This window comes from Chelonia mydas, chromosome 3 (assembly GCF_015237465.2).
Source record: "Chelonia mydas isolate rCheMyd1 chromosome 3, rCheMyd1.pri.v2, whole genome shotgun sequence".
Lineage (NCBI taxonomy): Eukaryota > Metazoa > Chordata > Testudines > Cheloniidae > Chelonia > Chelonia mydas.
Window position 1 is genome coordinate 101,131,872 of NC_057851.1, and position 17,675 is coordinate 101,149,546.

Consider the following 17,675-nt stretch of genomic DNA (forward strand, 5'->3'; position numbering starts at 1 on the left):
TCTACATCTACCCCAGACTCCCTGCCAATTTTTCACGAGTCTCCTTCCCAATCTGATTGTCCTATATTTACATAATATTCTCTCTCTCTGTCTCTCTCTCGCTGTGGGAAAGACCCTCTCAAATAGAGGAAAACTGACTGTACAGAGGCAAGAGTGAGTCTGACTAGAATTAAATAGTAGTACAATATACAAAATAAACTGGATGAAAACATTATAGTACTCTTAGCAACTGCCTTCATAGGCACATTCTAGCACCCACGGTTGAGCTCTGTTGGATCCCTGTGCTGTGCTTATTACAGGATTGTAGCCTTACATCTTTCTTGTGAGAACAGCATGTTTAATAATCAGATAGAAACATAATACTTTTTTTTCACTTTGAAATAGGAGAGTTTTATCTGAATTCCATTTCCTTAGAATCAAATTTCCTACATTTCTCATTTCACCCATAATAAGCTTCATTCTTATCACATTTTTCTGTAGTATTATCCCTAGTATATTATAAAAGGATCTATATAATCCCATACTGATGTGTGTTCGCAACATAATGTTATTCAAAAGAAAATATAAAAATGCTTTATTTTCAGTGAGTTGTCCCTTTTTCCCATTTTGCTGTCAGAAGTATCAAAAACTGACACAGATGAAGTAGCAAAAGGGCATAAATATAGCCAAAGAAGCTATTTATAAGCACAGCTAATTGTGCAAGTCCCTCTATCAGATTCAGGTGCCTTCCATATTTGCACTGTAGTATAAACTATCACAGTGCATCATAGTTTCCAGTGGATTAAAAAAATTGGCTGTGTTGCATTGTGCTGTTCTTGTTTTTTCAGGTTGTGGAACTCTGGCAGTGCTGGAACAAAATGAAGCTGGGATTTGTCTTTTCAGAAGGTAACAACTTTATAACTTTTTAATAAGAAATATTTGTTATAGAAACTTTAGTGAAAGAGACCGACTTGGATATTTCGGTATTTCTGTTAGTGATAAATAATGGCTGTATGATATATAGAATATACACTTCCATTGCTTAGGTACAAAGATCTGGTTATATTATCTGGCTTAAAATATTAAATGGTATTTTTAAAGTTAAAGTTGACACCATCCTTAAAGTAAGCCATTTAGGGGCAGCAGAGTGGTGCAAGTTAAAAGCAGTGTCTCTGCCCTAGCTTATTGTTGCATGTTGAGTCTTGCTGCCCTTGCATTGCTCCTTGGACCCAAAACTTTTCACTGAATGGGTTTGTTCGAATGAATGAATGAAGCGGGACCTGTGGAAACTAAACTTTGTAGGTATTTCCCTATTGATCTTTTCTGGGGAATGGTGAATCCTCTCGTAGTTCTTTTTGGGCTGTCTCCTTTCACAACTCAACAATGCCCCACCTAAAAACATGTGGTGCTCTGATTGTAAGAGAAGTGTTGACACAACTTGAAACATAAAGCTTATCTGAGATGAGAGTTTAAATAGAAATATAATAAATTACCTTACTCTTAGATACCAGCAGATATTTTTTCAGTTGGTTAATTAGATGGCAGGCTACTTATAGCAGTTAAATATTGTACTGCTTCTGCTGGGTATAGTATTATAGTAATAAATGAATATTACTGGTTCAGTAATGAAAGTACTTTTTATCACCTCATTGTTTGTAGTGGGAGGCCCTATGTTTCTTTGTTAGAACCTTGGAGGACTGCTCCATGTTTACCACTCCCACCCTGGAGGCTCTGAATCACGATCAGCATCCTTATGGATAAGAAGGACTGGATGGGACACTTCTAATCACTTAATGATGTTTTGCTGTCAACCAGAGTGGTCACTGTAGATCAATGAGTGGCATGCCCTTCCTTCAGTGCAATAGAAATAGAGATTGACTTGGATATTTTGGTATCTCAGTTAGTGATAAATAATAGCTCTATGATATATCCAAGCTGGCACTACCTCTATAGCGCTCCCATTTGCTCAGGAAGGTTAGGATGGAAATCAGACCTCAGTCCCTATATCAGGGTGGGCAAACTTTTTGGCCTGAGGGCCGCATCGGGGTTGTGAAATGGTATGGAGGGCCCGGTAGGGAAGGCTATGCCTCCCCAAACAGCCCGGCCCCCACTCCCTATCCACTCCCTCCCACTTCCCGCCCCCTGACTGCCCCACTCCGTATCCAACTCCCCCTGCTCCTTGTCCCCTAACCGCCCCCTCCGGGACCCCACCCTCTATCCAACCCCCTCTGCTCCCTGTCTCCTGACCGCCCCTCACTCCCCCACAACCTCTGCCCCTGTCCCCTGACTGCCCCCGAGGACCTCCTGCCCCTTATCCAACCCCCTTCCCCCCACCCCCTTACCATGCTGCTTATCTGGCCCGCAGGCCGTAGGTTGCCCACCGCTGCTCTGTAGGAAAGGTGATGGTCTTTGGCTGTCTTGTGCTGACCTGTTCTAACATAAATTTTTTTAAAGCTTTCAAGGTATCATCAGAATTTCTTCTAAGAAGATTCTTTGGAAAGTCAAACATACAAAAAATTAATATGTTCAGAATGTGGTAAATTAAAAATCTTGTTGATTAATCTTTGAATATAACCGAACCAGCTATACAGTCATTTCTCATGGATGAATATCTTGATTGCCCTGGTTTAGTTTTGACTGGAATGATGGCCTGTTTGATGTGACATGGAGTGAGAACAATGAACACGTGCTGGTCACTTCTAGTGGGGATGGATCTCTGCAGATCTGGGACACTGCTAAACCCACAGGTCCACTGCAAGTCTATAAAGAGCACACTCAGGAGGTAAAAGAGGCAAAATTAAAAATGTTAATGGCCTACATTTTTTACTGCTTGGATTATTAAAGGGCTCACTTGCAGAATCACTATTGGAAAATGTTTTTTCTTTGCTTGGGGCTATAGCATGAACTTACATCTTCAAGACTGTTGAACATGAGGTAAATTACATATTGTGTTTATAATAGATGACATTTGGGCACCTAAAATTAATATATTTTTAGAAATACTTCAAAGACTTTATTCTTGATTGCTCCAAGATTAGGTTGGGGTACTCATTCAGTAGAATGTGGTATTGAACAGGCCAAGTCTCAACTAGAAGGATGGTGTCTGCAGCAATGGTACCCATGAAGTGTGTAAAGTGAGACAATATGCAGGTTTTCAGGACTCTTCATATTCAGAGTGGGAAAAGGCAAGAGCCTTCAAATATTTGTGAGGCCCTAGTCTCAGAATAGTTATTTGTGCCCTTTAAGCATAAAAAGAAATCCTAAACCTATTAATATAATATGCCTAACCTGAATTTGTTTGTGTGTGTACACATCTCAAGGTTATAAAGAAGGAGGAAGTAGCATCTATTTAAAGTTGGACGCTTTCTCCCTCTCTACTTATCACTGAGAGTGAATATAAATTATTCCTGTTGTTTTTACAAACTATTAAAATGGAAATATCTCCTTCAACAATATTTTACCTCATTGCGTTTTTAGACTGACTGTTACTCTTTTAATTATTTGGTTCTCAAAATGGGGAATAGGTGGAATAACTGTAACCTGTATATCTTCGGCATGTCAGGACCCTGAAGCAGAGGCACGTGAGAAGGAAAAGTCATGTAACATTGTGAACTCAGCCTGCAGAAAGGAGTGCTAGACTTCTAAAGGGAACCCGTTCAAAGTGATATAACATACTTTGGGTGCGAGAGGCAGATAATTGAAAATCTTTCTAAAGGACCTTCTTCAAAAGAGGTGACCCACAATTAGTCCTGTTGTGTTAACTGGGCCTACAAATGTACCCTAATTGCAAGCTCATATTTGAAAAGTGACTGAAAATTCATAAGACCTATAACAAATATTGATGGGGAAAAGTGCAAAAGCGGGACACAGTGCACTAATTCAGTCTAAGAAAAGGCCTGCTGATATAACTCAAGGATTGTATTAAGATCATGCTTGGTAAACAAGAAAAGTGTGGAACTGGAAATCGGTGAACCAAAATTGCTGTACTGGAAATTAGGCCTGATTGGTGGACAAAATAATGAAGGGATGGGCTATTCCACCGTCACTCCCTTTCAGGTTTGTGAAAAAGGGACTTTGGGGGTAGGGGGAGCTAATGGACTGCAGTGCTGCCTGACTGAAAGATGAGAGATGGGGACAGGGCAAACTTCACCATCATGGCAGCCACCCCACTGTTTCCTGGGACCCCAAACCTTTATTCTCATCCTGAAAGAAGTCCTAATAGGACTGGGCCAAGAGCGGGGCCCAGATGACACTGCCACCTCTACTGGCTCCAGCTGAATCCCAAACACCACTTAGGATGTGCGACTTCGTGTCCTTTTCCTTCCCTACCTTATTTCTTCTCTTTCCTATATCTCTGCTTTTTTACTTCTCTCTAATAACAGTCTTGCTTAGCCAGCCAGGACAGCATATTTTGCAAGACTGCTGTAAGCCTGTGACCAGAAAGAGGCAACTTAAAGCAATCACCTAAACAGCCCAACACTTGTTCAAGTTTGCCAGGTCTTGAAGTAGCTGTAACACACTGTACCTGTGTTTTTTCCAGTAATGAGGTTGTAAGTGAAAACATCAGAGACAGAAGCTGCATTTTCTGTCTTTACTATTCTTGTCTTTCCTCTTTGTGTATTTGTGTTTTGTCATCTTATGAAATGGGATCAGACTTTAACAGCTCCAGCCATCTCAAGTAACTTCTTCTCTTTTCCCCAAAAACAGTTACCATCTTTAATACCATCTAAAATTCTGTCAATCCAGGGGTGTATTCCTTTGAAAAACTCTCTCCAGATAGAGTAAAGGGAACAGTGGATGTTGTTAAAATGAAAGCCTTATTTAATACTTTTCATTTCAAATGCTTTAACTTTTTCTTTCTTTTCTGTATCTCTGATAAAAGGTTAAAAGGATTTTTAATGATGTGTGTGCCAAGGGATTAAGCAGGCTGAGGGCTCTGCATGTGAAACTCCAAACCTTGTTTAAAACAGTTTAATGTTGGGCAGTGACTGGGTTATGTTACACCTTTATCTCTTTGGGTCCATATATTCCAGCTGAATTAATACAACAGGCCCAAATTGCACAAGATTTAGGGCCCACTGTTTAAATGGAAAAATTGTGACTAGCATGGATCTTTTTATTGGTCTGACTAGCCTTACATTACATCTATTGACAAAATTAAGACTGCATTGAATTTTTTAAAGATAAAATACTACAATATCAGAATTTGTTTCATATTTAGTAACATAAATTGATATATATTTATAAATATTTATACCTGATATATCTATACTGGGGGTAATCTTTCTGAGGTGCAGAAATCATTAGCTTGTGTGGTTCACCTCTTTTTGCAAGGCTGAAACTCCTACGAATGAATGATTGCCTGTTAGCTCTCATAAAGTTGAGGAATTATTTTCTTACAGACCTGAAGAAATATGATGTTCAAAGAGCAGCGTTGACTTGAAGTGGTTTTGCTGACCAGTGACTTCTTAAAAACTATCTGTCAAGAATTATAGCCAATTTCATTGCAGCTGTCTTCTGCAAAGAATAGTATTGATCATTGTAATTTTCCTATACAGTGTAAAGAGCATAAACTAGTCATTAGTGGCCAGAATTAGGAAGAAATTTTCCACTATAGGCAGATTATTTCATAATTGTACCATCTGCCACTTCAGATGAAAATGAAAGAAACATTTGGCACTGACTGCTGTTGATCAGCTTGCAGATCAAGTTTAAGATGTGACTGACATGAATGATGGGCAGTATTGAGCAGCCAGTAGCAGTGTTGCATTTCACTTCATGGCAAGGAGAGCTAACATGTTTTTACACCCAGGAAATACCAGTGTACATTTCCTGTTGATGTATGTTTTAAGCGTGATAGAGTATGTCCAGTACAAACTGAAGTAGAAAAGAGAGGGTTAGAGCAGGAGACAAGACAGTGTTTTGAACTGTCAGCCTGGAATGACTCCCTAGGTAACATAGCAATATTAGTTGCAATGGCAGGGTCAGGCTGAAAAAGCTACAAGAGGGAGCAATGTGTCAAGTCTCTTAAATAACACGGGTTTAAATAATGATTTGAATGGCACTACTATGATTAAGCGTGGAACTCTGTTGTCTCGCTTCTGGGAAATCCAGAATGTTGACGTATGTCCATCTCTGTATAAAAAAAAGTAATTGACTAAGTGTGTTACCTTTCAGCACCATTTCTAAAAATTGAGGAAATCTCCAGTTAAGCAACATTAACATCCACACCAGCCACTATGCACATGCCTTACCATTCAAATGCACTCCGATTCCTAGCTTGACAATGAACTCCCTTTCACTTCGAGCATACAGCCACCTACAATATGCATATTCAGTTACTCAACATAAAATGAACAACTTTAACACCAAGATTAAATATATACTACCCATATATTTTCTGCTTTAACTCTTCTGAGGATGGAGTTATGATTGTGCATGTGAGCAGAGGTGCTGACTTTCTAACGTCCATCATTGGGGATTTTTAAGAGCAGTAGACAAACGCCTGTCAGGAATGGTCTAGATAATTAGTCCTGCCACAAGTGCAGGGGACTGGACTAGATGACCTTTCAAAGTCACGTCCAGTTCATTGATTCTGTGTGCCAGGGAGTGTTCCCCACCCAGCCCAGGCACCGCCCCCACCCCACCTCTTCCTGCCCCATTCTGGCCCCCTCCCCTTCAATGCCTCCTGCACCCTGTGGAACAGCTGATTGCGGCAGGCGGGAGGCACTGGGAGGGAGGGGGAGGCGCTGATCAGTGGGGCCTGCCGGCGGGTGAGAGGCACTATGGGGAGGGGGAGGAGCTGATCGGGGGGGTGGGGGCTGCGGGTGGGTATTGGAGCACCCATAGGGTTAGAACATATGCATGCACTTGTGATTGAGGAACTGGATGTGTATATTGTGGGTGGGTGTATAATGAGCGTGAAAGGGAATTAGTTGTGGTACTAATGACCAAAGAAATGTCAACTGTTTGCTGACTAGGGATGTAGTTTTACATATGAACAGCCATACTGGGTCAGACTAATGATCCATCTAGCCCAATATCTTGGTGCCGGATGCTTCAGAGGGAATGAACAAAATGGGGCAATTATCAAGTGATCTATCCCTTGTTGTTCAGTCCCAGCTTCTGGCAGTTAGAGGTTTAGGGACACCCAGAGTGTGGGGTTGCATCGCTGACCATCCTAGCTAATAGCCATTGATGGACCTATCCTCTAAGAACCTGGATATGAACTTTAGATACGTTTGTCTCTTTCTGGTATGAAACTTGGCTAGTATCACATACTAATACTTCAATATAGGTTAAAGTGGGATATTATGAGATTCCGCTATCAGATGTGGAAACAAGTATCCTTATTTAGCCAAGGAAGAGGCGACTTGGGCTTTGAATGGTGTCCTTGTAGTGGGCTATCTGCAGATCTCATCACTGGAGGCAATATTCTGTATAAAATATGATGATGAGAAATGTGGAGATAGGAAGCTATCTATATATGACTTTAGTGTACGGGATTTGTTCACAAAATGGAGAATTAAAGTATCAGTGCTGTCCCCATAGGTCTGTTTTATTTTCCCATCCCTGCCTCCTTCTCTTTTCCATCAGTATTCTGGCAAATTGGGGTGAGTTGTGGTGGAAGGGCACAGAGATCTGTAGTATCATCACAGTCTATAACCTTAACAATCTCAGCAACATTAGTAAGTGCTCCTGGTTGATGAGCATATTTAAGTGTTTGTGAGTTCATAACTAAGGTTTTGTGTAGTAATGTGAGGGGAATTAATGTGTTGTGTGTACTGTATTCCCATATCTGTTGGAGGCAGAAAGGAGTTCCATGTGATGAGGAGTCCATTGTCAGTGGAAACATGCTGTGTGGGCATTAGAGTACAGTCGAGAAGTGGGCTATAATTTGGGATTTTCTTGCTTTTAGTTGTGTCTGCAGTACCATGGCTTAGCTGTGCTGAGTACAAACCCACTGATTTCAGGTGGGTTGTACTTGGCACAGGAAAGCCATGCGGGATGCATGGGGCTGAGCAGGACTTTATTGAACAGAGGGATGGGAAAGACTGGGACTGCCTAGGCAAGGAGACTGTTAATTTGCCTGCCTTGTGCACATGCCTTGTAAGATTGTGTGTTCAACCTTAATTGCAGCATTTTCCTAGCATTTAGGGTGCTCGACTTTGCAACTTGAACTTTCTTCTAATGTAGGTTTGTTTTATATAACATGAGAGAGAAGAATTTCAAAGGTATAAAATTCTATGTAATGAGTTCAGCTTTTAAATTTCTCTATTAAACATACCAATAAGTTTCCAAACAGGCCAACTATAAGGTTCTGTTTCACTTTGTGTAAATAAAAAATGAGAGATTTTGAATTCTTTAAGGGTACGTCTACACTGCAATTAAAAACTCATTGCTGGCCTGTGCCAGCTGACTGGGCTCAGGCTAAGGGGCTTTTAATTGTGGGGTACACGTTCTAGTTTGGGCTCCAGCTCGGGCACTGGGATCCTGTGAGGTGGGAGGTGTGACGGGTTGGATCATGGAACCACCCTGGGAGTTGCCACCTGATATGCCATGACTACTTCTGCCCCTGCTTTCCTTCCCAGACAGCTTAGGACTTCAGTGCCCTGCCTGGTTTGAGCCAGACCCGCTAGCCTGCTGCAAACCCAGACCCAAGTCTGAACCATGTCCCCTAACAGCTGTAGGCTTAACTGAAAGCAGCTTACAGAAGTGTTCCTGTCTTTAACACTCAGATGCCCAACTCCCAATGGGGTCTAAACCCTAAATAAATCTGTTTTACCCTGTATAAAGCTTATACAGGGTGAGCTCATAAATTGTTCGCCCTCTATAAAACTGATAGAGAGATATGCACAGCTGTTTGCCCCCCCAAGTATTAATACATACTCTGGGTTAATTAATAAGTAAAAAATGATTTTATAAAATACCGAAAGTAGGATTTAAGTGGTTCGAAGTAGTAACGGACAGAACAAAGTGAATTACCAAGCAAAATAAAATAAAACACGCCAGTCTAAGTCTAGTACAGTAATAAAAACTGAATACAGATAAAATCTCATCTTTAGAGATGTTTCAATAAGTTTTTTTCACAGACTGGAGCTGGACACCTTCCTAGTCTGGGCACAATCCGTTCCCCTGCTACAGCCCTTGTTCCAGCTTAGGCGGTAGCTAGGGGATTCCTCATGATGGCTGCCTCCCTTGTTCTGTTCCACCCACTTACATATCTTTGGCATAAGGCAGGAATCCTTTGTCCCTCTGGGTTCCCACCCCTCCTTCTCAGTGGAAAAGCACCAGGTTAAAGATGGATTCCAGTTCAGGTGACATGGTCACATGTCCTGTGAGACCCCAAGCCTTCATTCCTCCCAGCCTGACTCACAGGAAGGCCTGACTGCAAACAGAGCCATCCACAGTCAATTGTCCTGGTTGATGGGAGCCATCAAGATTCCAAACCACCATTAATGGCCCACACTTTGCTTAACTACAATAGGCCCTCAGAGTTATATTTCATATTTCTAGTTTCAGATACAAGAGTGATACATTTATACAAATAGGATGACCACACTCAGTAGATTATAAGCTTTGTAATGATACTTTACAAGAGACCTTTTGCATGAAGCATATTTTAGTTACATTATATTCACACTCTATATATAGAGTTCAGAGTAGCAGCTGTGTTAGTCTGTATCCGCGAAAAGAAAAGGAGTACTTGTGGCACCTTAGAGACTAACAAATTTATTTGAGCATAAGATTTCGTGAGCTACAGCTCACTTCATCGGATGCAGCTGTAGCTCAGGAAAGCTTATGCTCAGATAGATTTGTTAGTCTTTAAGGTGCCACAAGTCCTCCTTTTCTTTTTATATATAGAGTGCGTCACAGGACGGTCGCAGAGACCAGGCTGGAGTCCAAGCTGGAACATCTCTCCTGCAATTAAATAGCCCCTTAGCCCGAGCCTGAGTCAGCTGGCATGGGCTAGGTGTGGGTTTTTAATTGCAGTGTAGAGATATGCTAAGAAGTGACTAATGAATCTTTCCACAACAAATAACACATCTCAAACTTGTTTCCTCATTAGTCCTAGTTTTAAGAGGAGTAGTTGTTTGGTATCTAAACACGACAAAAAGCAGAACTCCTAAAGAAAAACTGTTTGAAATGTTAAATTTAATTTTCTGCACAGTTAAGTGGCTTCATGACTGCTCTTTAGTGCCAGATGTGCACATTTCCAGCTGATTGTGTTACAAACTAAAAATCCAGGTACACTTTATGAAACTCTGGCTTGGCAGAGTATCAAAATTGGAGATTTATGCTGTTCTAAACTAAGCTGTTGTAATATTTGTAGGTTTACAGTGTTGACTGGAGCCAAACTAGAGGAGAACAGCTAGTGGTGTCTGGTTCATGGGATCAAACTGCCAAACTGGTATGTCTGTTTTTTACAGAAGGTCAGCACTGTGATTTGTTTTGGAACCTGCAGTTCTTAATTTGTGTTGAGAAACAATGTCCTCTCTTATGCAGTTTTCTGTTCCTTCTGCTTTCCTCTTTATTTAAACTGATGCTGTCATTTTTTATTTATTTATTTTGAATTTGGATTGCTGCATTGCCCTTCATAGCTGTATACTTTCAAAACACACGAGTTCTTTCAATGATGTATGTAAAGGGAAGATCCTGCAGTCCACCATGACATAGAATTCCCAAAGAAATCCCTGGGAGATTTTGGGCTAAACTAATTGTAAGATGGGGTTTTAGATACTTTTGTTTCTAATTAATATAGAAGTGTGCATGCCCGTTAGTCCCAAAATATCTAAATAGCAGAAAGACCAGACACATTTCAAAGGGTAATTGAAATATTTTCAGTTTTGTTGTGTGCCCAGTTACTGTTTGATGGACACAGTAAAAAATATTATATTTATATCTACAGCTATATAATATAAAAATATTGAGATATTCTGGTCTCTTTGCATAATTTTTTTTAGTTTCTCTGTGAATGCGTATATGAAAACCTCTTCTTTTTATTGTACATAAATCGCAGTAGAATAAAAGTGTACATTTTAATTAGCCTTCTTGGAAAGTTGTGTTTAGGCCAAAATAAATAATTGGATTTAAGTATTGCTATGCTCCACCTGCAGACTTTTGTTTTTCATTTTATTTAGTGGGACCCAACTGTGGGGCGGTCATTATGCACTTTTAAAGGCCATGAAGGCATCATTTACAGCACTATATGGTCTCCACACATCCCAGGCTGTTTTGCATCTGCTTCAGGTAAATATTATAGTAAAATGGCATTCAAATCAAAAGAGCCTGCATTGTATTGAATTATTTCTCACTTTGTCCATCCAGCGGATGGTGGTGTGTATCATATTTTTTAAAATGGAAGAAGAAGAGAGAAATTTATAGCCATGGAATGGATTTGCAGGTTCTGTTGTGATCCTTAAATCGCTTCTCTTGGTTTCTCAACTGGAATCAGCATTTATCTAGCACTTGCTTCACTTCAGTGATCCTGAGGCAGTTTTTCACACTATTGCATTTATACAGCTTCCCTTCCCATTCATAATTTTTTGTTTTTGGCTGCTAAAATGTGCTTCATGTTTTCTTGTGTATTCTAACATATCTTTAAAAGACTGCCTCCAAAACCATGGTAGCAGTAGACCATTTGCCCTAAAGTATGAGACAGCCGTTTAAGATACACTGTATAATATACTGATATGTATTGCTGTGCCCTGTCCTCAGGAAAGAAGATCAGCAATTTTACCTTTTCTGCCTCCTGCTAGTTTTGTAGATCCTGCTGACTAACACCAAAAAAAAAAAAAAAAAAAGGGAGTTGAGTCTCTTTGGGATCAAATGAAGGACTGCAAAGTGATTTGAATAGGGATTTGGGACTACAGCGTATATGTTCACTGCAACTAAATACTTGGAAAACATAGTGGGACCATTGATAGAACCATTCAAAAGGCACAGTCTTGCCACTGTTGAAGTCTGAGGGCATGGCTACGCTTGCAGATGTAGAGCGCTTTGAGTTAAACCAGCCTTTGGAGAGCGCAGTAGGGAAAGCGCTGCAGTCTGTCCACACTGACAGCTTCAAGTGCACTGGCGTGGCCACATTTGCGGCACTTGCAGCGGCATTGGGAGCGGTGTGTTGTGGGCACCTATCCCAGCATGCAAGTGACTGCAATGCGCTTTTCAAATGGGGTGTGTGTGTGACAGGGAGTGTGTTGTGTGCACATGGGGGGAGAGAGAGTGGGTTTTGGGGGGCTGAGAGCATGTCCGCATGTTGTCTTGTAAATTCAGACAGCAGCAGACCCCCTCCCTCTCCCCACCCACCTCTCTCTCTCACACATAGCATTCCACACTAATGGCTTGCTTTGTCTTGGAGCAGATAAGCAGCCGGCTGTCAGAAATGGAGGTTTCAAAGGGCATAGCCACATTCCTGCAGAGATTCAAAAACAATGACAAGAGTGGCCACTTGACTTCAGGGGATTATGGGACATTTCTGGAGGCTGATCAGAGCGCAGTAATGCAACACCTCATTCACACTGGCGCCGCGGTGCTCCAGCGGGGGCGCAGCAAACGTTATTCCACTCGCTGAGGTGAAGTACCAGCAGGGCTGTAGCCGTGGAGTCAGAGCACTCTATGTGACTTACCAGTGTGGATGGGTAGTGAGCTAGTGCACCCAGGACTCCTTTATTGTGCTGTAACTCACCAGTGTAGTCAAGCCCTGAGTGTGTTTTTGGTTTTGACCTAAACATGAGTCACTTCAGTCCTATTATTTAAATTCAAGAGATGCAGTCAAAACACACATGCATGCACAATCTTTCTTATAACAGTTTAGACTATAAAAATTTTAATGTTTTCTAAAAATTTGATTTAATTTTCTTCATTCATGCTGGCCGTTTCCATTTGACTCAGCTTGGACAGTGGAAGTAGAATTGTCTGTTGATAGTGAGTTTCTTATTTGTTCTAATGCACATAATAATGAGGGCTGTCAAGTGATTAAAAAATTAATAGTGATTAATCGCACAATTAAAATATAATAGAATACTGTTTATTTAAATATCTTTGGATGTTTTCCACATTTTCAAATATATTGATTTCAGTTACAACACAGAATACAAAGTGTACAGTGCTCACTTTATATTTATTTTTTATTACAAATATTTGCACTGTAAAAATAAAAGAAATAGTAGTTTTCAATTCACTTAATACAAGTACTGTAGTGCAATCTCTTTATCATGAAAGTTGAACTTACAAATGTAGAAAAAATAACTGCATTCTAAAATAAACCATGTAAAACTTTACAGCCTATAAGTCCACTTAATCCTACTTCTTGTTCAGCCAATCACTCAGACAAACAAGTTTGTTTACATTTGCAGGAGATACTGCTGCTCGCTTCTTGTTTACAGTGATCCCTGAAAGTGAGAACAGACGTTCGCATGGCACTGTTGTAGCTGGTGTTGCAAGATATTTATGTGCCAGACGTGCTAAAGATTAATATGCCCCTTCATGCTTCAACCACCATTCTAGAGGACATGTGTCCATGCTGATGATGGGTTCTGCTCCATGATCCAAAAGCAGTGCAGACCAACGTGTGTTCATTTTCATCATCTGAGTCAGATGCCACCAGCAGAAGGTTGACTTTCTTTTTTGGTGGTTCAGATTCTGTAGTTTCCGCATTGGGGTGTTGCTCTCTTAAGACTTCTGAAAGCATGCTCCACACCCCGTCCTGATCAGATTTTGGAAGGCACTTCAGATTCTTAAATCTTGGTTCGAGTGCTGTATCTATCGTTGGGAAATCTCACATTGGTACCTTCTTTGCATTTTGTCAAATCTATAGTGAAAGTGTTCTTAAAGTGGGGGGCAGGGATAGCTTAGTGGTTTGAGCATAGGCCTGCTAAACCCAGAGTTGTGAGTTCAATCCTTGAGGGGGCCATTGAGGGATCTGGGGCAAAAGTTGGGTCATCATCTGAGACTGCTATAACATGAAATATATGGCAGAATGTGGGTAAAGCTCAAAGCAGGAAACATACAATTCTCCCCTGACAAGTTCAGTCACAAATTTAATTTATGCATTATTTTTTTAACGAGCGTCATCAGCATGGAAGCATGTCCTCTGGAATGGTGGCCAAAGCATGAAGGGCCATGCAAATGTTTAGCATATCCAGCACATAAATACATTGCAGCGCGGCTACAAAAGTGCCAGGCAAACATCTGTTCTCACTTTCAGCTGACATTGTAAATAAGAAGCAGGCAGCATTATCTCCTGTAAATGTAAACAATCTTGTTTCTCTTAGCGATTGTCCGAACAAAAAGTAGGACTCAGTGGACTTATAGGCTCTAAAGTTTTGCATTGTTTTGTTTTTGAGTGCAGTTATGTAAAAAAAAAATCTACATTTGTAAATTAGATCTTTCACGATAAAGAGATTGCACTGTGGTACTTGTATGAGGTGAATTGAAAAATACTGTTTCTTTTGTTTATCATTTTTACAATGCATATATTTGTAATAAAAATAATGTGAGTGCTGTACAGTTTGTATTCTGTGCTATAACTGAAATCATTATATTTGAAAATGTAGAAAAACACCCAAAATATTTAATACATTTAAATTGGTATTCTGTTGTTTAACCGTGAAATTAAAACTGTGATTAATCGCGATTAATTTTTTCAGTTAATCGTGTGAGTTAACTGCGATTAATTGACAGCCCTAATAATAATTAAGCAATGACCTGCAGAGTGGTTCCAGGTGGTTTGCAGAGCCACTTCTTTCATATCTTGGAAGCACCTGTCTGTGTCTCTTCCAACAGTGACTGTGTGTGCATCTCTTTACAGGATTGGGCTCTCTGTACTCTGTGCACACCACCACTGAAATGCAGCCGTTTGGCACAAAACACTCTCAACGGTAGCGTGGGGATTGGTGAAATTTTGGCCAAAGCCGGCTGGGAAAACTCCTAATCTTAAAAAGTGTTGGGTGCTTTTTGTAATTTCCATAAAAGCTGTCAGGACGAGAGCTGAGTGAATAACTGATTTTTTGCATTGGCAGTTCTGAAAAATTGAGGAAAAAATAACCTGGTTTAGGTCAAACTGAATGTGAAATGTGACTGAAAATTCTGACAATCAAAAAAGTCCATTTCTTGTCTGTTTCAGAGCAGGAATTTGATCCTGGGTCTCCCACATCCCAGGCAAGTGTCCTAATCACTGGACTAAAGGTTGTAAGGTGCGGGAGGCTTAGCCACAGCTACTTGTCTGTCCGGTTTGTGAATGACCGAACTATGTCAAATGTGCAAATAGTTTAGGGTTGACCAAAACGGCATTTTTTGTCAAACTCTCTGAAAAATTTCACTCCAATATCTCATTTTTAAGGTTTCTTTCATAAGGCTCAGCCTTCATGATGATATCTCTGATCTGCAATGTCAAATGGCCAATGGGTTGAACTGACCTAGCTAGGCATTTCAAACTTGAGACAGTCCACTAACCCATACCTTCCAGTTAGTACAGCTGCTGTACGAACAATTCCAAGGAGACATTGATTATGAAATACCATACATTATATTGAGATTATGGTAGTTTACAATCAGTGTCTCTTTGGGATGGCTCCTGTGGTTGTTGCAGTCACTGGAAAGTTTGTCTTAGTGGCTTCAGAAGTAAACTTTTGCGAATCTGATCTTTATAGCAATTACATGTGTAGTATTGCTAGAGGAGGTTTAAACTAATCGTGGTGAGATTTCACAAACTTGACTTTTGTGTTTATACACAATACAATTTTTTTTATAATTCAGATGTGAAATAAAAATCCTATAATGTAATATGTTAGTCAAAAAGTTAAGCTACTTGAACACAAATAGGAACATTGCATTACTATTGTTTTCTTGCTTACTAGGGAAAAGTGAAAGAGAACCGGATTTTAAGATATTTTGATTTGTTTGTTTTTGAGAGAAATTTGAGTCTATGGTGCTTAAGCCCTAGTCTTGCAGACACAACAATAACACATCTATTTAACTTTAGGCACATGAGTAATTACATTGATATCAGTGGGATTTCTTGTTCATAAAGATAAACATGTGTAAGTGATTGCAGAGTCCAGGTATAACTTAAATCAGGCTACTAAAACAAAATCCCCTGCTCCTTCCTGTCAGACACGTTAGATGCATAATTAAGATTTCAGTGGGTGTTTCTGGTATTTACAGGGGCATGAGGAATTATGCATAAGGACCCCATTTGTTGAACTCTGTGATAATCTTTCCATTGAGTTCAGTAGGTTCTGGATTGGGTGCTAAATTTTCAGTTGCAGCCTTTACTAATTTATATTGCAAATAAAAGATTAAAAGGGGTATGTCTACATGGCAATTAAAAACCTGCAGCTGGTCCAGGCCCCGTGGGAGGGTCCCAGACCTCAGGCCAAAGCTGGAACATCTACTATGCAATTAAATAGCTCCTTACCCCGAGCCTGCTGGCACAGGCCAACTGTGGGTTTTTAACTGCAGTGTAGACATACCCAGAGTCGTCATATGAAAAAAACTGATGCACTCAGAATACTGTTAAATCTCCCTCTTTATATCCAAATAAAATATATGTTCTACTGAATAAATTAACTTATTAACTTAAAGGGAACTTGAATAAAAAGCAGAGGGTTTTATATGGAGAAGTATCCTTCAGTTTTTTTATTATTTTAAATCTTTACAAAATGGCTTTACAATGGTAGATCTATAATGGAGCTTTTCATGCTGTTAGCAATGACACATCTATCGCTATTCTGTACAGCAAATGAACAACTCCGATGGTTTCTTGTTCTTAGGTCCAAATGGCATTTCCTAAAGCATCTCAGACAGTGCATTTTCAAGGTGATCACTTCACTTTTTGGGTGGTTAAAGGCATTTTGCCCTTATCCTCTATCCTGAGTGTGTTGTTGGAGCCAACTGACATCTACTGTGGCACGAGGTTTTCTCCAGTTGTGGTGGTGGAGGAGAATAGGAGACGGGGATCCTCATTTTAGATTTTCAGGATCCTTAAACTTAATAACAGAAAATAAAAGGTCAATAAACTTTTTGACTAGGAACTAGTGCTGTCCTGAAAACTTGTCACACAGAAATTTTGACTAGAATTGGGATGGAAGGGAATACTTGAACTTCTTCCTCTGCCCATTTTCTGGACCCCTCCTACCCCCCTCTTCTGCTTCATCCAGAAGAGTGCTGAAATGCTTTAGATGATCATTTGAGTGATGCGCAGTCACACACACCATGAAGTCTCAGAGTTTAAAGCCAGAAATTAGTTGTTTCATGTCCCAACATCTGTTGCTTTTTACCTGTTAGGAAAATGGTGATCTCTGTGGTTAACAATTTACTTACTCCACAATTTAGACAAAAGTTTAGTTCTGATACAAACTTAATTAACTTTGAAGTGTTTTGTTAAGCATTTGGCACTCCTATTGAAATAGATGAAGAACAACTATTGTACACTTCTTTTCCTCTGGGTTTCATTCCTCTTGGGGGGAAAAGTGAAAATAAGTTTGTTCTTATCTAGTTTCTTTTTGTGACTGCTGTTGGGGTGGGGAGGAAGGTTCACTCCTCAAAAAAGGCCCTGGACTGGACCAGTGAGTTTTGTTCCAGGTCTATATTGAGAGGCACTGCCAGCTACCTGAGAAAGCTTGAATTATTCTATATTTGGCTCAAGCTGATACTGTTAGTTCCTTGATTCTAGGGATGATAAATTCATTTTC

The 17,675-nt window shown here is 40.2% G+C and overlaps 1 protein-coding gene across 4 annotated transcripts in view; it reads left to right on the forward strand.

Annotated features, from left to right (window-relative positions):
• The window catches only part of PEX7 (peroxisomal biogenesis factor 7), an 82,900-nt gene that overhangs the window by 4,906 nt on the left and 60,319 nt on the right, over positions 1–17,675 (forward strand). For all 4 annotated transcript variants that reach the window (XR_006289620.1, XM_037894857.2, XM_043543005.1 and 1 more), the window contains exons 2-5: positions 828–885; positions 2,611–2,761; positions 10,313–10,390; positions 11,121–11,229. Coding sequence is in view for 3 of the 4 variants with exons in the window: in XM_037894857.2 (XP_037750785.1) it covers positions 828–885; positions 2,611–2,761; positions 10,313–10,390; positions 11,121–11,229 (396 nt within the window). In the remaining variant the exon portion in view is untranslated. The remainder of the gene's footprint in view (positions 1–827; positions 886–2,610; positions 2,762–10,312; positions 10,391–11,120; positions 11,230–17,675) is intronic.